This window comes from Momordica charantia, assembly GCF_013281855.1.
Source record: "Momordica charantia cultivar OHB3-1 chromosome 6 unlocalized genomic scaffold, Mcharantia_2.0 BLBB01000006.1, whole genome shotgun sequence".
In the NCBI taxonomy this organism is placed as follows: Eukaryota; Viridiplantae; Streptophyta; class Magnoliopsida; order Cucurbitales; family Cucurbitaceae; genus Momordica; species Momordica charantia.
Genome location: NW_028275164.1, coordinates 1,733,340 through 1,750,292, shown reverse-complemented (window position 1 = coordinate 1,750,292; position 16,953 = coordinate 1,733,340). Strand labels below are relative to the sequence as shown.

General features: G+C 33.5%; 3 protein-coding genes and 1 long non-coding RNA gene across 11 annotated transcripts; 2 read left to right on the top strand and 2 right to left on the bottom strand.

Moving 5' to 3' along the window:
* Positions 1 to 3,833: 3,833 nt before the first annotated feature.
* LOC111006956 (uncharacterized) lies at positions 3,834 to 6,478 on the top strand. Its single transcript, XM_022279068.2, has 6 exons — positions 3,834 to 4,068; positions 4,233 to 4,458; positions 4,571 to 4,666; positions 4,788 to 4,853; positions 5,446 to 5,757; positions 6,074 to 6,478. The coding sequence occupies exons 1-6, from the start codon at positions 3,935 to 3,937 to the stop codon at positions 6,206 to 6,208; spliced, it is 969 nt and encodes a 322-aa protein (XP_022134760.2). The 5' UTR covers positions 3,834 to 3,934; the 3' UTR covers positions 6,209 to 6,478.
* Positions 5,319 to 9,376, bottom strand: LOC111006955 (pentatricopeptide repeat-containing protein At4g21065). 8 transcript variants are annotated; one of them, XM_088125544.1, is made up of 3 exons: positions 6,784 to 9,376; positions 5,946 to 6,236; positions 5,319 to 5,786 (listed from the first exon to the last, which is right to left on the bottom strand). In XM_088125544.1, the coding sequence occupies exon 1, from the start codon at positions 9,252 to 9,254 to the stop codon at positions 7,425 to 7,427; it is 1,830 nt and encodes a 609-aa protein (XP_087981670.1). In that variant the 5' UTR covers positions 9,255 to 9,376; the 3' UTR covers positions 5,319 to 5,786; positions 5,946 to 6,236; positions 6,784 to 7,424. The 8 variants fall into 8 exon arrangements, with proteins under 8 accessions (XP_087981670.1, XP_087981669.1, XP_087981672.1 ...); XM_088125543.1 differs by having other exon boundaries at positions 6,092 to 6,236; XM_088125546.1 differs by having other exon boundaries at positions 5,319 to 6,236; positions 6,784 to 7,043; positions 7,183 to 9,376.
* Positions 9,377 to 11,738: 2,362 nt separating this feature from the next.
* On the bottom strand, positions 11,739 to 12,365 carry LOC111006893 (uncharacterized). The gene is made up of 2 exons (XM_022278992.2): positions 12,233 to 12,365; positions 11,739 to 12,140 (listed from the first exon to the last, which is right to left on the bottom strand). Exons 1-2 carry the CDS (start codon positions 12,353 to 12,355, stop codon positions 11,901 to 11,903), a joined length of 363 nt encoding a protein of 120 aa, XP_022134684.2. The 5' UTR covers positions 12,356 to 12,365; the 3' UTR covers positions 11,739 to 11,900.
* LOC148210549 (uncharacterized) lies at positions 11,905 to 13,751 on the top strand. The gene is made up of 2 exons (XR_015791657.1): positions 11,905 to 12,348; positions 13,371 to 13,751. It is a non-coding gene; the product is annotated as an uncharacterized LOC148210549 (long non-coding RNA).
* The last annotated feature ends 3,202 nt before the right edge of the window (positions 13,752 to 16,953 follow it).

The window sequence follows — 16,953 nt, the reverse complement described above, 5'->3', positions numbered from 1 at the left end:
AGACATATTTTAATTAAATACTAACTTGTGACGAGTAGAATAGTTATGACTCTTCTACAATATGTGGTTATGTTTTGAATTTGAAAGCGAAAGATCAACAACATTCATGGAATGAATGAAAATGCAACTCATGGACTATCTTCGATGGATATAAAACATAATGGATCTTACTGATGGTGTCAATAACTCTATCGTCCCAAATTAGTATTATTTTTGTCGTTCATTTGAAATTTTCCTTTCGATTGCATTAGTTTTAGGGTATTGCAAATTAAATTCGGAGGTGGAGATTCAAAACTACGAGATAGTTGAACTCTATTATTATTGCATTTTTTAATTTCCTAAGGGTAATGTCTTGAGTGGTTCTATTTCAACAAAGGCAGTAATGGAAATCATAACAAATGGAAAAGAAACAACAATCCAGGACCTGCCAGTCGATTAACCTAAAAATTTAAACTGATGGGTTGAATACATTTAATTCATATATTGGATATCTAACAGAAGCCTTAAAAACTTATGTTCGGATTGACCACAAAATTATGTTCGAATTGGATAAATCTAAAAGAGATTATATGACATTATTCTACTACGTCATTGAACATAAATCTTATACTGTCCGATTCTACATTCAATATCGGACCGAGTTATTAAAACCGGGAACCAAACATCTCGTAAACGAGACTAAATTGTGTGCTGGTTGGGCCACGACGAGGGTGAGCATTGATTTGTGGCCTCAGAAATTTTGTGTTCCCTATGACGATTGTTTCTTCTCCTTTGGCTCTCCATCGCAATCATCCAATCTGTTGAGTTTTCCATTTGTCGGCAGAAGAAAATCGAAGAAGAGCCCTACAACTTGCAATTTGTTGTATTTTCAAATCTCATGGCCCAACACATTTAATTGGAACTTCGCATCACAACGTGCAATTCTGATGGGGTCGATGGTTAGTTTTTATCCACCATTCATTAGAAAACGACTCTTCTCTTTCGTATCTGTTAATTCTTAAATGTTTCTCGAGAAAATTTTTACGGTTCGAGAATAGCTTAGCGATTAGCATCCATCTTAGCTTCTTATTACTGTTCGATGTTGATCAATCAGTACTAAATATTGTTCTTTGTATTATTATAAGTATAATTTCAGGAGGGCATTCTAAACATCTAGATGGGTTGGATTGGATATCTTTCCATTTAGAATTATAAAAATATGCAAGAATTACAGTTTAATATGTCAATCTAAATGGCATATCTCTGCTGAATTAGATGCATGCTTAGAGGATCAAGATTTTTCATATGAAATAGCTCTTCAAGATGTTGCTTTGTTTGATGAATAGAAGCAAAATCGTTGCCGATAATATTTTTCTTTTCTATTTTGTTGTTAAAACTTTCAGTGGCCAAGGATGGAATATACGTAGAAATGCACGTTAATTTGATTGAGAGGAAAAGGCACCACATTGCATCTTGTCCGACATAGATTACATTTGAAAACTAATAATAAATTCATGATAGACACATAATCTAAATTTAATTAGGGGAGAAATTATATATCGGATGAAAAAGAGAAAGAGAAGAAAATTGCACCTGGATGGTAAGAAAATGTAGAGAAAAGTCAACTCATTCTAAATTTCGAGATAGTCTTAGAGTTGACCGAACGCTAGCTATTAGATAAAGAAGAGTATAAAAAAAAATTATGGATATAATATTGATATATATTACTCTCATCATTGTCAGTTTATATCATCATTGTATGAAGAAAATTCATAATGTGAACGGAAGAGAACTAGATAATACTTGTGTCTCGAGCTAAGTTAGCCAACTAAAGAGATGCTCAAGAGCATGGACCAAAAATGATGAGACAACACATCTTGGGAGGTAGATTGAAGATTATGACAAATCTTCACACATTTATTTTGAGACAATTGAATTGGTCCCTTTTGGGGGTTGGAATTAAGACTAATCTTGTTTGATTGTTTATTTCATGTGATGACTATGCTTTCGGTCAACGAGAAGATGAAAGTGCGCAAGTTATTAGTTAATCGTGTCGACGTGAATATATAAAATATATCACTATATAGTTAAATATATATATACACACACGCGTGATATATGTCCATTCTTTTACATGTTCATATAATTAAATTGTAGGGTTCAAATTTTCTCTTATGTATAGCTATAATTATATTCTTAAAAAATTAAATTTGCTATGAGAAAACCCTCTAAGAAATATATATGTATGTATATATATATATATAGGGTTAATTGGTCCTTAATTTATTGTTTTGATTCCATGTGCATGGGATTTTGAGATTGTGTGGCTTTAATTTTTTTTTTTTTTTTGACATCAATATATACGATGGTAAGGATTCGAACCTACAATGAAAATAAATGTTTTAATTAGTTGAATTAAACTTTGGCCTTGTAATTTTAGAATCAGAAGTATATAATATTTAAAGACTAAAGATTTTTTAATTAAAATTAACATTAATTGTACATATTGGTTGGGTTATTTCTTAATTTATTATTTATTCATGGGTAAGTGTAACTTTTTTTTAGATCGGAAGTGGAGATTCAAATTTGTTTTAATAGAAATAGTACTTTAATCAATTGAGTTATATTAAGTTGGCATGGAAATGGTATGTTTTACTGGTAAAATTGGTATTTATTGGATTTTGGTCGGCAAAAAAGAGCAAATTTGTAGTGAAAAACTCATAGGATACGTTTTTATACAGGGTTGATATTATTTTATAAGGGGCATAGCTGGGAGTTTCATCATTTTAGAAAAAGAGTGAATTTTTTCTTTTGGCGAATGTATGAGATGTGTGTGATAATTAATTATATTTTTTAGGACATTAGTCTATGAAAAATGCTGAACTTTTGTATGTGTGTAGTGTACTATTAAATTTATATAGTCTTTAAATTAAGTGAAAAAATATTAGTTACCTTCAAACATATGATTTAATTTTACCAGCAATTTGAATGACACATTACACAAGGGCTTTCGAGAGACGGCCTCACTATCGTATGATGTATATTTACCAACAGTAATTCGAATGACATTACAAAAGGACTCCTAAGCAGCAGTCTATTGGTAAAGGGTATGAGGTATATTGTGGTATATATCGCCTACCATATATAAGACGATTTCATAAACTTTTGGATGAGCTTAATATATAAAATTCTTTATATCTCTTGAGTTGAGGCCTTGGGATGAGTGCAGATATTTCTTGATTATATAAGGGTAAAAAGTTATCAGATTTCAGATTAAAAAAAGAGAGAGAGAGATTACAAAAGAAAAAAATAATAATAAAACAAACTTGAGCTCTATTTAAACCTAACATAATTTACACACCAACGACATGAGCGTATTTAAGCGTTAATTGACATCTACTCCTTCTCTTTTAAGATCCGAGGTAATAACGACTCTCATTCTTCCAATTTGTTGTGTAGTTAAAAAAGAAAAGAAAAATCACTCTAAACCAATTATTTAATTGACATGAGCATAATTCAACGAGTCAAAACATTCAGAGATTAATTCATATCTTTGGGTACCCTTTAAAGTTTGAAAATCTCCATCCTATCATAAGAGTATACGACTCAATACTAACTACAGTAACTAGGGTTATAGCTAGATGTGCATGCACACTTAGCTTTATTTTTGTTCCAAAAATACCCCTTGAAGTTGAAAAAGAAATGGTTGAGAGTGGTCCATCTCCATCTCCATGGGATTGAGATTTTAATTCCCTAAAAAAAAATTTATATTCTTTCTGCTATCTTGCTTTCATACACACACTGTGACACATCTCCATCATCATCCCCCAATCTCTCACATTATAAAATTACACACAGCTCCCCTCACACCACACTTGAACAGTGAACAGAATTCCTACCCTTAATTCTGTCAAAATACAATATTATTAATTATTGTTATCATATTTATATTAGCATGAGCCAGTGGATAGTCCCAAACTGGGACAATAATCACCAAACAACTCCACAATCACAACAACAACAAGATGGTTTCAGCAACAGAAGATTCTCCTCCTCCCAATTTCTCAACCATTATAAACACCATCATCTGTAAGCACTTCTCTTCTCTGAGCCTTCCCTAGCTTTACTTACGGGATGTTCGGGAGTGATTTGTAACTACTAATTCTGAATACTTGTTCGAGGTCGATGGTTCAAATCTTCGCATAAATTATATGGGTTGTGTTAATGGGTGAATTTGCACTGTGATTGAGCAGGCCAAAATGGGAGGAAATGGAGGTGATGAGATGGGGGCAATCGTCGGAGGATACACTGGAGTCCATAGTCCAAAGTTCAGTGGCGAGGAAACGGGCACGGCCCAACAACACAGAATATTGTTGCAAAGATGAAACTTTGATGAGTTGGGATAATTCTTTTGAATCTCATCATCAGAACTTGAAAACCGAAAACTCCACTCAACAAGTACATGATGCCTCAGCCTCGGTATGTACTGTCTCATCTCCATGCAAACCACAGCCCTTAGCTTCCTTCTTATAAAGTTGTTATATTTTTAGTTTTTTTTTTAGTTTTAATTCGTTTGAATTATATTAATCAGGAGGAAGAAGATGATATGAAGGGGAAAATAGACGCCACCTGCTCAACTAGACCAGCTCCAGCGGCTGTTAATCATAATCATAATCACTCCGAGAGAGTAGGAATATTTTTGCACCAAATTAAAGTTTTTTTCTTTTTTTTTTTTGCTTAGTTACCTATTATGGATGGATAAACTATAAAGTTGCTGTTTTTTATTTTTATTTTTCTGTTTTTTGTAGAGACGAAGAGATCGAATAAACCAGAAGATGAAAGATCTGCAAAAGTTGGTGCCAAATGGGAGTAAGGTATGCCATTTATTGTGTTTGGGAAGCCTCAACATATGTAACCTTCAAACTAAAAAGGTTTGATTTTTTTTTTAAGAATACTAATCACAATTACGGGTTCAACCCATATACCATAAACTTGATTTATAAAGTGAATTGTATTTGGATCATACAAATGAATGAATTATAGAAATTTAGATCTCAACCAATTTAATTTGTGGTTTTATGAAAATTAATGTATAATCTAAAATTATGGTTTTCATTGATGGGATTAGCAAATTTGTAATGTACAATAACTAAAATTAATGCGTTATTATCTACGCCACAAATTCCATCGAAAAACCATATTTTGATTGAGCCTCAACTATATCATAATATTTAATTGATCTAAGTTCATGTAATTTGTGTGTTTTTTTCCCTTTCTTCAATCATTGAATTGAATGAAATCAAAACAAGCATGAAACGTAATGCTTGCATATTCATCCATCGGTCAAATGGGATATGCAATTATAGAATAATCGCTGGAGACTCAAATAATTGGATATATGGCAAGCATGACAATTTATATCTGCTAAAGGAAAGAGAGCTGAACAATAATCTTTTCATTTTACAGACGGATAGAGCTTCACTTTTGGATGACACGATTAAATACTTGAAGCAACTTCAAGCACAAGTTCAATTCATGTCCAGCATCAGAGCTTTGCCGCAGATGGGCATGCCTCTAGGAATACAGCAGCAGCTTCAAATGTCACTACTGGCTCGCCGCATGGGACTGCTTGATAGCGATTCAATGGCGGCTGCCCCTTGTGCTCCCTCTCCTCCTCTTCTGGTGCATTCCACCACCTCAACAACAAAGCCAAAAGTCAACCTCTCCACGTCTGCTTTCGTCCCTCCGACCGATCCTTTCTGCACTTTCCTGGCTCAAGTAAGTCGAACACAACTTAGGATTGCATCCTGAAATCAAAAAAAGAATAGTTTCAACCACATATTATAGGTCGGTTTTGGTGAATCCTACTAAAATTTATCTAGTTTAGTGGAATGTTGGATCTTTTGGTCCACTAGTTCCATCGATTTTTCGACATGAGTTTTTAATTTTCATTGAACCAAACCCACTTGCATCCTTAACACGAATCAAATAGCCGCCAATGACGATACTAAAGAGATATTCACTGAAGATCAGCTGATTCAAGATGCAAACTTTCAGTTTTCTCCTCCATTGAAAGTTTCTATTTTTGTTGCAGCAATCAATGAATATGGACCTGTACAGTAAGATGGTGACACTGTATTGCCAAGAAGTGAACAAGACACCGAGGCAGCAAGCAAGCAAAGTAATCCAATCACATCGTATAGAAGCAATCAAGGAGGATATGCATTAGAGCTACCCAAAAGAAGCTCCAGCATGGGCTGAAACCAACAAAAAGTAGTTTTAGTTGAATAGTTAGTTAGATCTGCCTCATCTCGACCAAAAGTTCAAGCTTTCTCCTAGTAATTTTGGTTGATGGAAATGACATATTCTAATGTTTAAGTTTATTTATCTTTCCCTCTAGAATTCTAAAAATCGCTATTCGAAAGCCTAAGAAGTCAACTTGATAGGAAAAACCAGAATGTTGTAGAAGCTAATATCAAATCATTGGCATTTTATCTCATCTTCCTGACTAAGACCCAAAATTAGTTACACTCAAAGACTCATCTAGAGGACTTTAATCGTTGAGTGGCATCTTTTACAAGACCCAAATTTCATTTATCAAAGGAAACTTAAAAAAAAAAAAAAAGAATTTAGCTCTTTGAGCTAACTTTTAGCCCTCTAATTTAATGCGGATATCCACCTGTCCCAAAATAACGTACATGTGGCTACTGAACTATATTTCTTTGCAAAGCTCCAAACTACGTGTTGAGGTATTGGAAGTATTCGGCGAATTGGAAGAAATACACTAAAAAAGAGTACCCGTACCATGCTAAACTTAGCTTAAGGAAACCACTTCCGTCAATGAATATCCTGAAGTGAATTCACAGCATCTAAGTAGAGAATATGGGTCTTAAATCTCAGAAGCAAGCCACCAACTCCCATCTCTTTGTTGACACTTGACAGGATTGAGGTCAGAGAGCTGTGTTTTTCTTGATGCTTCATTAAATTAATTCAAGTAGACCTCCCCAATTGGTCAGAATCCTACGGAGTAATACATAGGTAGAGTGAATCCTGCGAAAACAGAACTGAATGACGACTCCTTCAGCTTATTCTCTTCCATTGGCTTTCAAACATTGATGGAATCTATTTCCCATGCTCCATAGTTTATTAGAATTTCAGAATTGAAATGGGGTTCTATAAAACATCAGAAACTAGTAAATGTACCATTTTGTTTGGTCAAAGGGGGAATGGATTGCAATTCTTTCTCGGACACATCAACTATATATGGCGGCTTGAACCATGGCTGAGCAGTGTTGAAGAGCTTTGGCCACCGAATTTCAGAATTTTTCTTCATTTCCACAGAAACCATTAATCTCGTGCTCAGCTCCGGATCCAAATGATTTGCGTGATTCCCACCGAGGACAAGCAATAAATGCTGGAAAAGTAGTTCTAACACGTTCACTTTGTCACCAATAGTCTCGGCATGAACAAAAACCTTCCGAGAAATGATGGAAACGGTTTCTGTCTCTCACAACAATAAATCTTTTATAAACAAGTGATGCAACCTTGAAAAACTCGTGGCAATCCAAGCAAATTCTCAGATTTTTCACTATCCTTAGGGCGCAATCTAAAGGAGAATTTAAGAGACCAAAAGCTAAAGCAAGTTTCTCACTGTGGTACATCACACAATGTTCTTTCTCTTCTTCCTCAATATCAAACAAAGCCATTCCGGTGCCTGTAATGTAACCATTTGCTTTCAATTTCTCGATCACATTGTCCAACTGCTTATATATTGCATCAAATTCTGGTTTTCTGTCATTTGATGCAGCGAACTCATAAACTACATTCTTTATTTCAATTGAACTGCAACCAGGGACTTTTCCGATCCCCCTAAGACTCATCATTCCTCTCAGCTTCCCTACTTCAATCCACCGCCGCTCCCTTGAATATAGATTTGACAGCAATACATAATTCTCGCCATTGTTCGGTTCTAGATCTATAAGTCTTCTGATAGCATATTCACCCAACTTTGTATTTCCATGAACTCGGCAAGCACAAAGCAGAGCCCTCCAAATGATAGGATCCGGCTCCATGCTCATGGATTGGATCAACTCTAGAGCTTCCTCCAACAACCCCGCTCGACCGAGTAGGTCAACCATACACCCATAATGCTCAATCCTTGGTCGCAGTCCAAAGTGTTGTTTCATGCTCACAAATTGCCTGCGCCCTTCAGTGACCAGACCTTGATGACAACAGGCACACAAGACACCTAGAAAGGTAACCTCATCAGGCTTGAAATTTTCCCTCAACATCATAGAAAAAGCCTGCAAAGCCTCGTCACCTTGTCCATTCATGGCGTATCCAGAAATCAAGACATTCCACGTATAGACATTCTTCTCTCTAATTTCTTCAAAGACCTTCTCCGCCTCCTCAACAGCCCCACATTTAGCATACATATCAATAAGTGCCGTGCCCACAAACACGTTCAGCCTCAACTTGTTCTGATATATAAACTCATGGATCCACGTTCCCTGGTTCAAAGCTCCCAAGTGTGAACAAGCAGATAGAACCACCACCACGGTTCTCTCGCTCGGTTCAGCCCCAGCTGCCAGCATTCCTCGGAAAGCATTGATAGCTTCCATGAACTTCCTATTATGGGTATAACCAGTAATCAGAGCATTCCAAGTAACAGAGTTTCTCTCGGGCATTTCGTCGAACAGCTGATAAGCATCCGATATAGACAAGCAAGTGCAATACATATGAACTAGAGCCGTGCTTGTGTACACATCACGAATAAACCCCATCTGAATTACAGTACCATGTATCATTTTTCCAAGTTCAACGTTACATGATCGTGCAGTCGCTTTAATAACGGCCGGAAAAGTGGAAGAATCGGGCAGAATGCTAAATTTATGCATGTGGGCAAAAATGAGGAGTGAATTCAAGTGCTTATTCGAATCCAAATAACCCCTGATCATCCAGTTACACAGCTGACAATTAATAACCCCACGAAACTTGGAGAAAATAGGAGCAATAGATTCGAACCCGTCATGCGAAACAGAGTCGTCTATGAGTTTCATGAGGAAATAGCCGTCGCTCCGCATGTCATTGCCTTCCTTGCGAACGACGTCCATGTAATCAGGAATCTTCCTCTCGTTAGTGCTCTGTGGCGGAAGATTCATCGTCAACTGGGTATGCATAAATTTCGAAATTTGTGATTGGTTCGCTAAAAAAGCCGAGTTCGAGATTGTACAGATATCTTGGAGCCGAGCTCTTCGAATTAATCTAAATGACATTTCAATTTGTTCAACAATTGGAGCCAGCGAGCCGGCGAAGGAGAGCGACTGTTCTCTACCACTTTCCACAGCAGCCGAAACTATTAGGTTGGGTTCCCTCCCCTGGCTGAACTTCCGGAGTGAGACGCTCATATTTTTATTGAATGAAAATTAGTAATTAACAGGAAATTATAAATAAAAGTAAAGTATGACTAAATACATTTATTAACTATAATTTTAAGGAAAAGTTCAATTTTTTATATATAAACAAACGTATTGTTGTTATTATTATTATTTAGTTAGGAAAAATAACATATATTTCATCTCGAATATGAATATCTAACGAATAATGTCTCAAAAAATTAGAAGACTATTGAATTGAAATATACCATAGGATAAGTATAAAATACAATATTACAAGAAAACGTCCCTGTAACATGAGTCACTTGATATTAAAAATACGTAAATATCATTAATTTTACTAATATTTTATGTACAAATTGATATTATAAAAATTACACAACTTTTTTTTTTTACATAATACGCAACTATTAAGTCTATAATTTTATAGGGCAGCATGAACTTGACTTAATAGGTTAAGGCATGTATTAAATATAATCTTATATGTATCTACGCACATTTATTTATTTATTTTTCACAATACAATTGGGTTGGGGTGAATTAAGAGATTTTGAACTATCGACGAATTCTTCACTCCGTTCAATTTTTATCAATATTTTGATAATCTAGTTATTGGTAGGTTTAAATCCTATTGTTATCTATATACTTTTGTTTGTTTATTTTTTATCTATGTACTTTAAAATTTATCATTTTGGTTGTTATAGTTTTGAAAAGTGAGCATTTTATTATTTATTTAAAAAAAGAAAAATTAATACAAATTTTATATACAAGGAAACTCTCTAATACAAAGCTATGACTATATTTCAAGCGATTCATTGAGTATACTATATATATATCAAAATAAACGTTTTAAAAATAAATAGATTAAAATAGATAAAAGATAAAAGTACAGGGCTAAAAAGAGACGTTTTAAGGTTATAAGGACTAAAATGAAAAAAAAACTGAAATTATATGAATTAAAATATAGTATATTAAAGCTTTATTGTTTTGTATTGTATATAAATGCTGTTTTCTACTCATCAATCATGGAAAATCCGTAGTTTACATACATTTGGAGAATTATTCCATGGCAAATGATGACAAAAATGATAACTTTGGAGAATATAGAAAAGGATATGCATAAGTTGCAAAGACAAATTAGAAAATTGACAAGTAGGTAGCTAGCAGACAAAAGTGCTCAATTAAATCCACAAACTCCAAGTACTACTTGGAAATTAAAGTTGTTTGTAACTGGGGACCCATTATTACATTACATATCAAAATAATCGAGGAAGCCCCAACCGATGACTTCAACTTCATGTAATGCTCAATGCTTTTTCTTTTATTATTATTGAATGAAGGATCTTTACAATTGTAATGAGTGAAATCCGTAGATACAACAATCTATACATATCTTTTATGGCAAAATATAATCTTATAATGAAGAAAACTAGAGTGATATATTATAATAATTGTTATTATTTGTGAATATTTTGGAAAACGATATATGAGAAACAAAGAAATAGTTATAAAGAGTGTAAATATTTTCTCTAAAAAGAAATTAAATCTTATGTTAGTTGAATAAATTTGGGCCGGACAAGGAATCAAAGCTTCGATTTTTATAATAAAGTAAAATGACTTTAAAAACGTCTATTTTTCATTACTTATTATTTCACCCAGCAATATCTATCTCCTAGTAGGTCGTCTCAATACACATGTTCATTGCCATATCATCTATTTGGTTAGATACTTAATAATAAAATAACTACAAAAACTCTTTTTTCTTTTTGTTTTTTAGTTCATGAGAATATAAAATAAATTTTCTCTATATATTTTTTCTTCTTTTTCCGTATTAAATTTGAATGCAGATTGTTATGTGTTGTTGAACTAAAACATATATATGGCCCACCTAATGAAAATTTTTTGGAAGATGAAGAATAAGAATAAAGAAAAATAGAATTGTATGATCCAACATCCATGAATTCAAGGTTGATCCAATAATATTTAGATTTATGTTTTTGTAACAAATTAGAAACGAAAAGAACCAACAGAAAACATATTTTGATTGTTTTCAAAATTTCTATACAATTTTGAAGATGGAAAAGACTTCCTTCTTAACACTATTAAATATTTGACAAGTCATTATTTTTCTAATTTTTTTTTTATTTTTACATTTATCTTTCTTAGTCGTCAAATGTTTAATGGTTCTTCCCAAGTTTTTTTCCTTTGAAGATATGTTTCGTATGACTGAAAAACAAGAAACATAATTAGTTTTTTAAAAACTTAAATTTCTTAATAATAAAATTTCGGGAACGTCGACAAATAATCTAACGTGAAGTTTTGTGAAGAGGAGGAATGATCGTCAAAATGAAATAATCCCAAAGGTAATAAGGACGAACGAACATAGAAATTGACCAAATTTAGAAACATTAGAACAAGCCATAGCCATAGCCATAGCCATAGCCCATAGGAATTCTAATCAAACTGACAGGTCAGTTGAAGTATCAAAGAGCGAGTAGAAAAGAAGAGATGGAGGGCGCGCGAAAGTCATGGGAGCGCGCGGGGGAAGGCGGCGACTGGGTACTTGTTGGCATTTTTGACGATCTTGGAGAGGGCGGCGTGGGGGAGATCGAGGCCGCAGACATCGGCGAGACGCACCAAATAAAGCAACACATCCGACACCTCTTCTTCCAAATGCTCTCTCTCCACCGCGCTCCAGTTGGGCAGCCCCCTCTCCACCTCCCCCTTCCACTGGAATATCTCCGACAGCTCCCCCACCTCTCCCACCTGCAACCAACACACCAATTTTGTTTCAATCCAAATTATTATTCCACGGATCCAGTTGCGTTGTTCATTGATTAATTCATTTAAATAATTACAAGTGCCAGGAGCAGGTTTCTAGGGCTGTGGTATTGCTCCCATCCTCGCACTCGGGCGAACTCTGCAACCATGTCTCTGAGCTCTTGGAGCGACACGTCTTTGGCTGGTTTCTCAGGTTCCATTTCTCTCTCCCTGATCTCTTTTTCTCTGGTTTTGTTGTGATCTCTGCTTTCATTTATAGACGTCGATCGATCGAGAGAGAGAGAGAGAGGGGGGTTTTTTACTTTATGATGAATTGATGATGATACATACTTGATAGTGGGAGGTGCACTTGAGGTGTTTGATAAAAAGCAAAAATAGTCATTTTGGGCATGTGAAGTGTGGGATAGAATGTTTCCATCTTTTCTTTCGTCCACTTCGAAGCCTCTTTGTTGTGCAATCGGAACTGTTTTCGAATTTTGAAAACAGTATATTTTCAATATCTTTAGATTTTGAATTTGAAATTTAAGGTCCGTGGTTAGACTATTACTACCATCCGACATCTCTTAAAGTCTATGATGCAATTATCTACCCACATAATTAATTAAAAAGGAAAATCATCTTTCTCAATTTCATAAATAAATGTTAATACATGTATAGCTTATCGATTAAAACATCTAATTTATTTTTAGAAGTTGGAGTAGAAATTAGAAGTTGAACAGCGATCCTGTTAAAAAAATATGAAGAAAGGAGAGAAGTGATATGTGGGGAGTGGATAGAGAAACTGTAGAACGTAAACGCTATACAAATCCCGGAAATTGCGATGGAAGTGTGCGAAATTTGATGACAAATCTTGAAGTTTGCGAGAAAACGACGAGAGCAGACAAATTCAGAATATATTTTCTCTCTCACTTTTGCATCACCCAAAACACCACTTTTTCTTCCATTTCATCATCCTCTATCTCCCCAGCCAGCCATGCGCTGCGCTTTGCTCATTTTGTTCCTTTTTCCCACTTATTTCTCTGCAGCCAAAATTTCAGTTAGAATTCTAAAAGCTAGGTTACGACACAAAATACCGTTAACTATTAGTAAAAAATATAAAGTAAGCTTTTAATTTTGCAGATAGTTTTTTTCTCATTTCTGATCAATTTTTATCTGCTTTTACAGATATTTATATATGCAAACTAATATTTAATTGTCATTGTTACACTCATAAAGGTAATTCATTGGACGAGATTAGAAAAAATGTGGAAGGAGAGAAAAGATATAGAATGACCTTTGACTTGTAATGTAGAAATAAAGTTGCTCACAATTTGGCTGGATCAATACTGGAATCAGACTCTTTTTACCTTGAGGCAGGGCATAGGTAAGAAAGGAGTATAGGAATTCAGACCACCGCTATAATGATATTGTCTACTTTGAACATAAATCCCCATAACTTTTGCTTTTGGTATCACCTAAAATGTTTCATATTTATGGAGATTTTGTCCTTCACTTATATATATAAGTTCTTCTTGTTATCTAGACAATGTGAGACTTTCATCGTTTTTCCAACAATTATTCACTCGGACAAAGGACTATCGAGTCCCTCAATAATTATCCCTCTGTGTCTTGTAATGAGCATGTCATCTTTAACCAGGCGTCACTTCCTTCTTCACTGGAGCATTTTACCGGTTAGAAATTATTCAACCACGAATTTTTCAAGGCTCACCACTTTGCTTGGCACCAAGAGGATTTTACCCACATGGGCTAAGTAAATGGTGTAGGTATGATTCCAATTATTAAGGACATGGAACCATTCCTCCATATTATATGATATTGAGTACATCACCTTTTAACTAAGCGCAACTCCTTCTCATCGAAGCATTTTGGCTATCTAATAGTTCAACCATAGATTACCTTGTGACTACATCTTCTAAGGCGTGCCACTTTGTTAAGCATCCGAAGGATTCTACCGATAGGCTATAATACTACTTTGTTGGGTTCGTAAAAGGTGCAAACAAAGTCTCACATAGTATATGATATTCTCCATTTAAAGTATAAGCACTTTGCTTTTGGCACCACCCAAAATGCCTCAGGTATGGATGTTGTCTCTAACTTGATACCTAAGATCTTCTCCTTATCTAGATATGTGGGGCTTTCGTCGCATTTTCAACGAGGAGGAGACACAGACAATTGCTCCCTCTTAATTTATCGTAATTCTATAATAAAAATGTCTGTAGTTTTCTTTTAATTTACCCCTAATTTTTAGAATTGAAAGATGGTGCGTACATCAATTAGATGTACCGTAGAATTTTGGCCTCGGGAGGGGTTAGTAAGAGTCTAGTTTTTATTTTCTTTGAACTAAAAAATTAATTCAATAATTTTTATTTCCCAACTTCAAAATTTGCTATCTGAAAATATAAATTAAAAAAAAAAGCATAGTTATCGAGAATAGAGTTAAATGTTGCTGATTGTAATGCAGAAAATGGGAGTTGAGGAAATGTTTCACAAATAATGTGTATGTAAATGGATAACCAATTATTGCTTTCTAGTGCTGTGGGGTTATTTCATAAAATAATAAATTCATAAATTCATAATTTTTTTGCCCTTTAATCACTCTTTGATTAATTTTCCTAATCTCTCTCTCTAGCGTAGCTTAGACCATATCCATTTAGGGAAAGACAATGTTCATAAATAGTTATTTGCTATTAATAAAAGGGGTAGAAATAAATAAAAAGGGTATATCTTGACTAATTTACTTATATTTATGTCAAATCAAGCATAGCAAGTGGTTACGGCACCTATCTCTTCGAACCCTCATCCCACATATTGTGTATCCAAAAAAAAAATTGCTTATATTTTTCTTTGATTATTAGTCTTATTATCATCTTATTTTCCTTTTATCTTCTGCAAATTTTCACATCTTGATCTTACTAGGCCACAACTTTCTTTTTAAATTTTAAAATTATTTGTGATCTTAATATAGATTCGAAGAGTTCTTCTCAAAATTAAATTTGAGGGTCGTGTCTTATTTAATATGAAAATATTTTATTATGAAGAATGTAGATGGTAAACACTAAATTTGAAATTAAGAGAAAAAAGGACTCTAATGATTAAAGAAACCGATGAAGATAAGAGGAAAAAGAAAAAAGAAAAATTGCCCACATTATGCCTTTCCATAATAAGTAATCTTTTTGTTTTTTCTGTTTCATTTTTCAACTTTAGAATAAAATTTTCTTTTTATTTTTAGTCACATCTCCAATAAGATTCAATGCGGTAATGATGTACATATTTGCCACTAGGACTTTAATGGAAAAATAAAATGATATTGTCATTTAATTAAAAAAAAAAAGGCTCTTTTAACCCTCTAATTATTTAAATTCTCCCCAACCAATAAAATTAAGTTATTTGAACTGCCCTTTGTTATGATATCTTTAATAATATTTTGGAATGGGTTGAACTGAGGATATTACGATGATAGATCTCTACTAATTTTTATTACCTATTTTATTTAATAAAAAATAGTTGTAATAAAGCTATGGTACAAAACTTGAATATAAATGGGGATAAGGTTCATAAATCGTGCTAAAGAAAGTAAATTAAGTGTCGTTTGGATGTTGATTTTTAGTAATTTTGTATTTTTTAGAACAAAAATTCAATTATAAAAAAGATGCTTGTATAACTGTTTTAAATTTTTTTTAAAATGTTTTTTTAGTGCATTTTCACGCATGGCCTATTTTTTAAAATTAGTTAATAGTTACTCAAAAATAAATTTAATTTTCATTAAAAAAATCCCAATTAAATTGCATGACTTATCAACCATTGTCAATGAGACACACGGCAGCTGAGAGTTGTACTCAGTCACTTGGGTCTATGAAATGAAGCATAAAATTTTGGGAAAATGGCATCAATTCTCTTGCAAATCAGAAAATTGACACCAAAATCTATCAAAGATTTGGGATATTTCTGACATCTCACCATTATAAGACTTGTGGTTTCTTCATGTCGTATTTAAGTGCAACATAATCTTCAATTAGGCGACAAAATTCACTCCCAATCACTTTCACATAGGAACCAAAATTTATCGACATAATAATAGCAAATCTGAACATAGTTCAATTAGTTGAAACATCTGTCTCTAATCAGAAGATCGTGAGTTTGAACCTTCAGTCCCACATGTTTATACTTTACATAAAAATCATAGGAGAATAAATCTAGTCTCAAAATTTATATGAAAAGTTATATTATGGAAAAGGGTTACTTCAAAAGTTTTAATCAATAATCTCATTATGTTTATTGAAGTAAGATCGAATCATATTGTTTTTTATGTATGGCAAAGAGTAAGGGGAAAAAACATTAGAGTTTTGAGTTATGTCATGTCAGAATTTACCTATTGATTCACCAATCTTATCTTGCATCGTATAAAACTCAACCAAATATAATATATATATATATATATATATATATCAACCTAACATCACTAATATATATATATAATGGAAATATTAATAATTTGTAACTTATTTAAAAAAAAAGTGAAATGTTTATTACTTAATTAAAATATCTTTTAAAGAATTTTTCATTTTTATAATTTTTCATAAATATCCATCAACATCAATATTCTATTGATATTAATATCGGCATCGACATTTTCATTGAGATATAAAAATTTTCATTGAAGTCAACATTTAACCGTGGATGCAAAAAACTACTCTCTCTCTCTTGACATTTCAACTGTAAGCATTTTCTTAATGGGCCTTGAGTACAGCACAGCATCCACCTACTTGATGGGCTTGTATGGCCCAATAAAAGTTTTGAA

Coding starts and splice junctions, on each gene's coding strand:
- LOC111006956 (XM_022279068.2), top strand. CDS start 3,935: ATGAGCCAGTGGATAGTCCCAAACTGGGACAATAATCACCAAACAACT. Junction 4,667..4,787: donor ATCATAATCACTCCGAGAGA/GTAGGAATATTT, acceptor TGTTTTTTGTAG/AGACGAAGAGATCGAATAAA. Junction 4,854..5,445: donor TGGTGCCAAATGGGAGTAAG/GTATGCCATTTA, acceptor TTCATTTTACAG/ACGGATAGAGCTTCACTTTT.
- LOC111006955 (XM_088125541.1), bottom strand. CDS start 9,254: ATGTCATTTAGATTAATTCGAAGAGCTCGGCTCCAAGATATCTGTACA.
- LOC111006893 (XM_022278992.2), bottom strand. CDS start 12,355: ATGGAACCTGAGAAACCAGCCAAAGACGTGTCGCTCCAAGAGCTCAGA. Junction 12,141..12,232: donor GAAACCTGCTCCTGGCACTT/GTAATTATTTAA, acceptor TGTTGGTTGCAG/GTGGGAGAGGTGGGGGAGCT.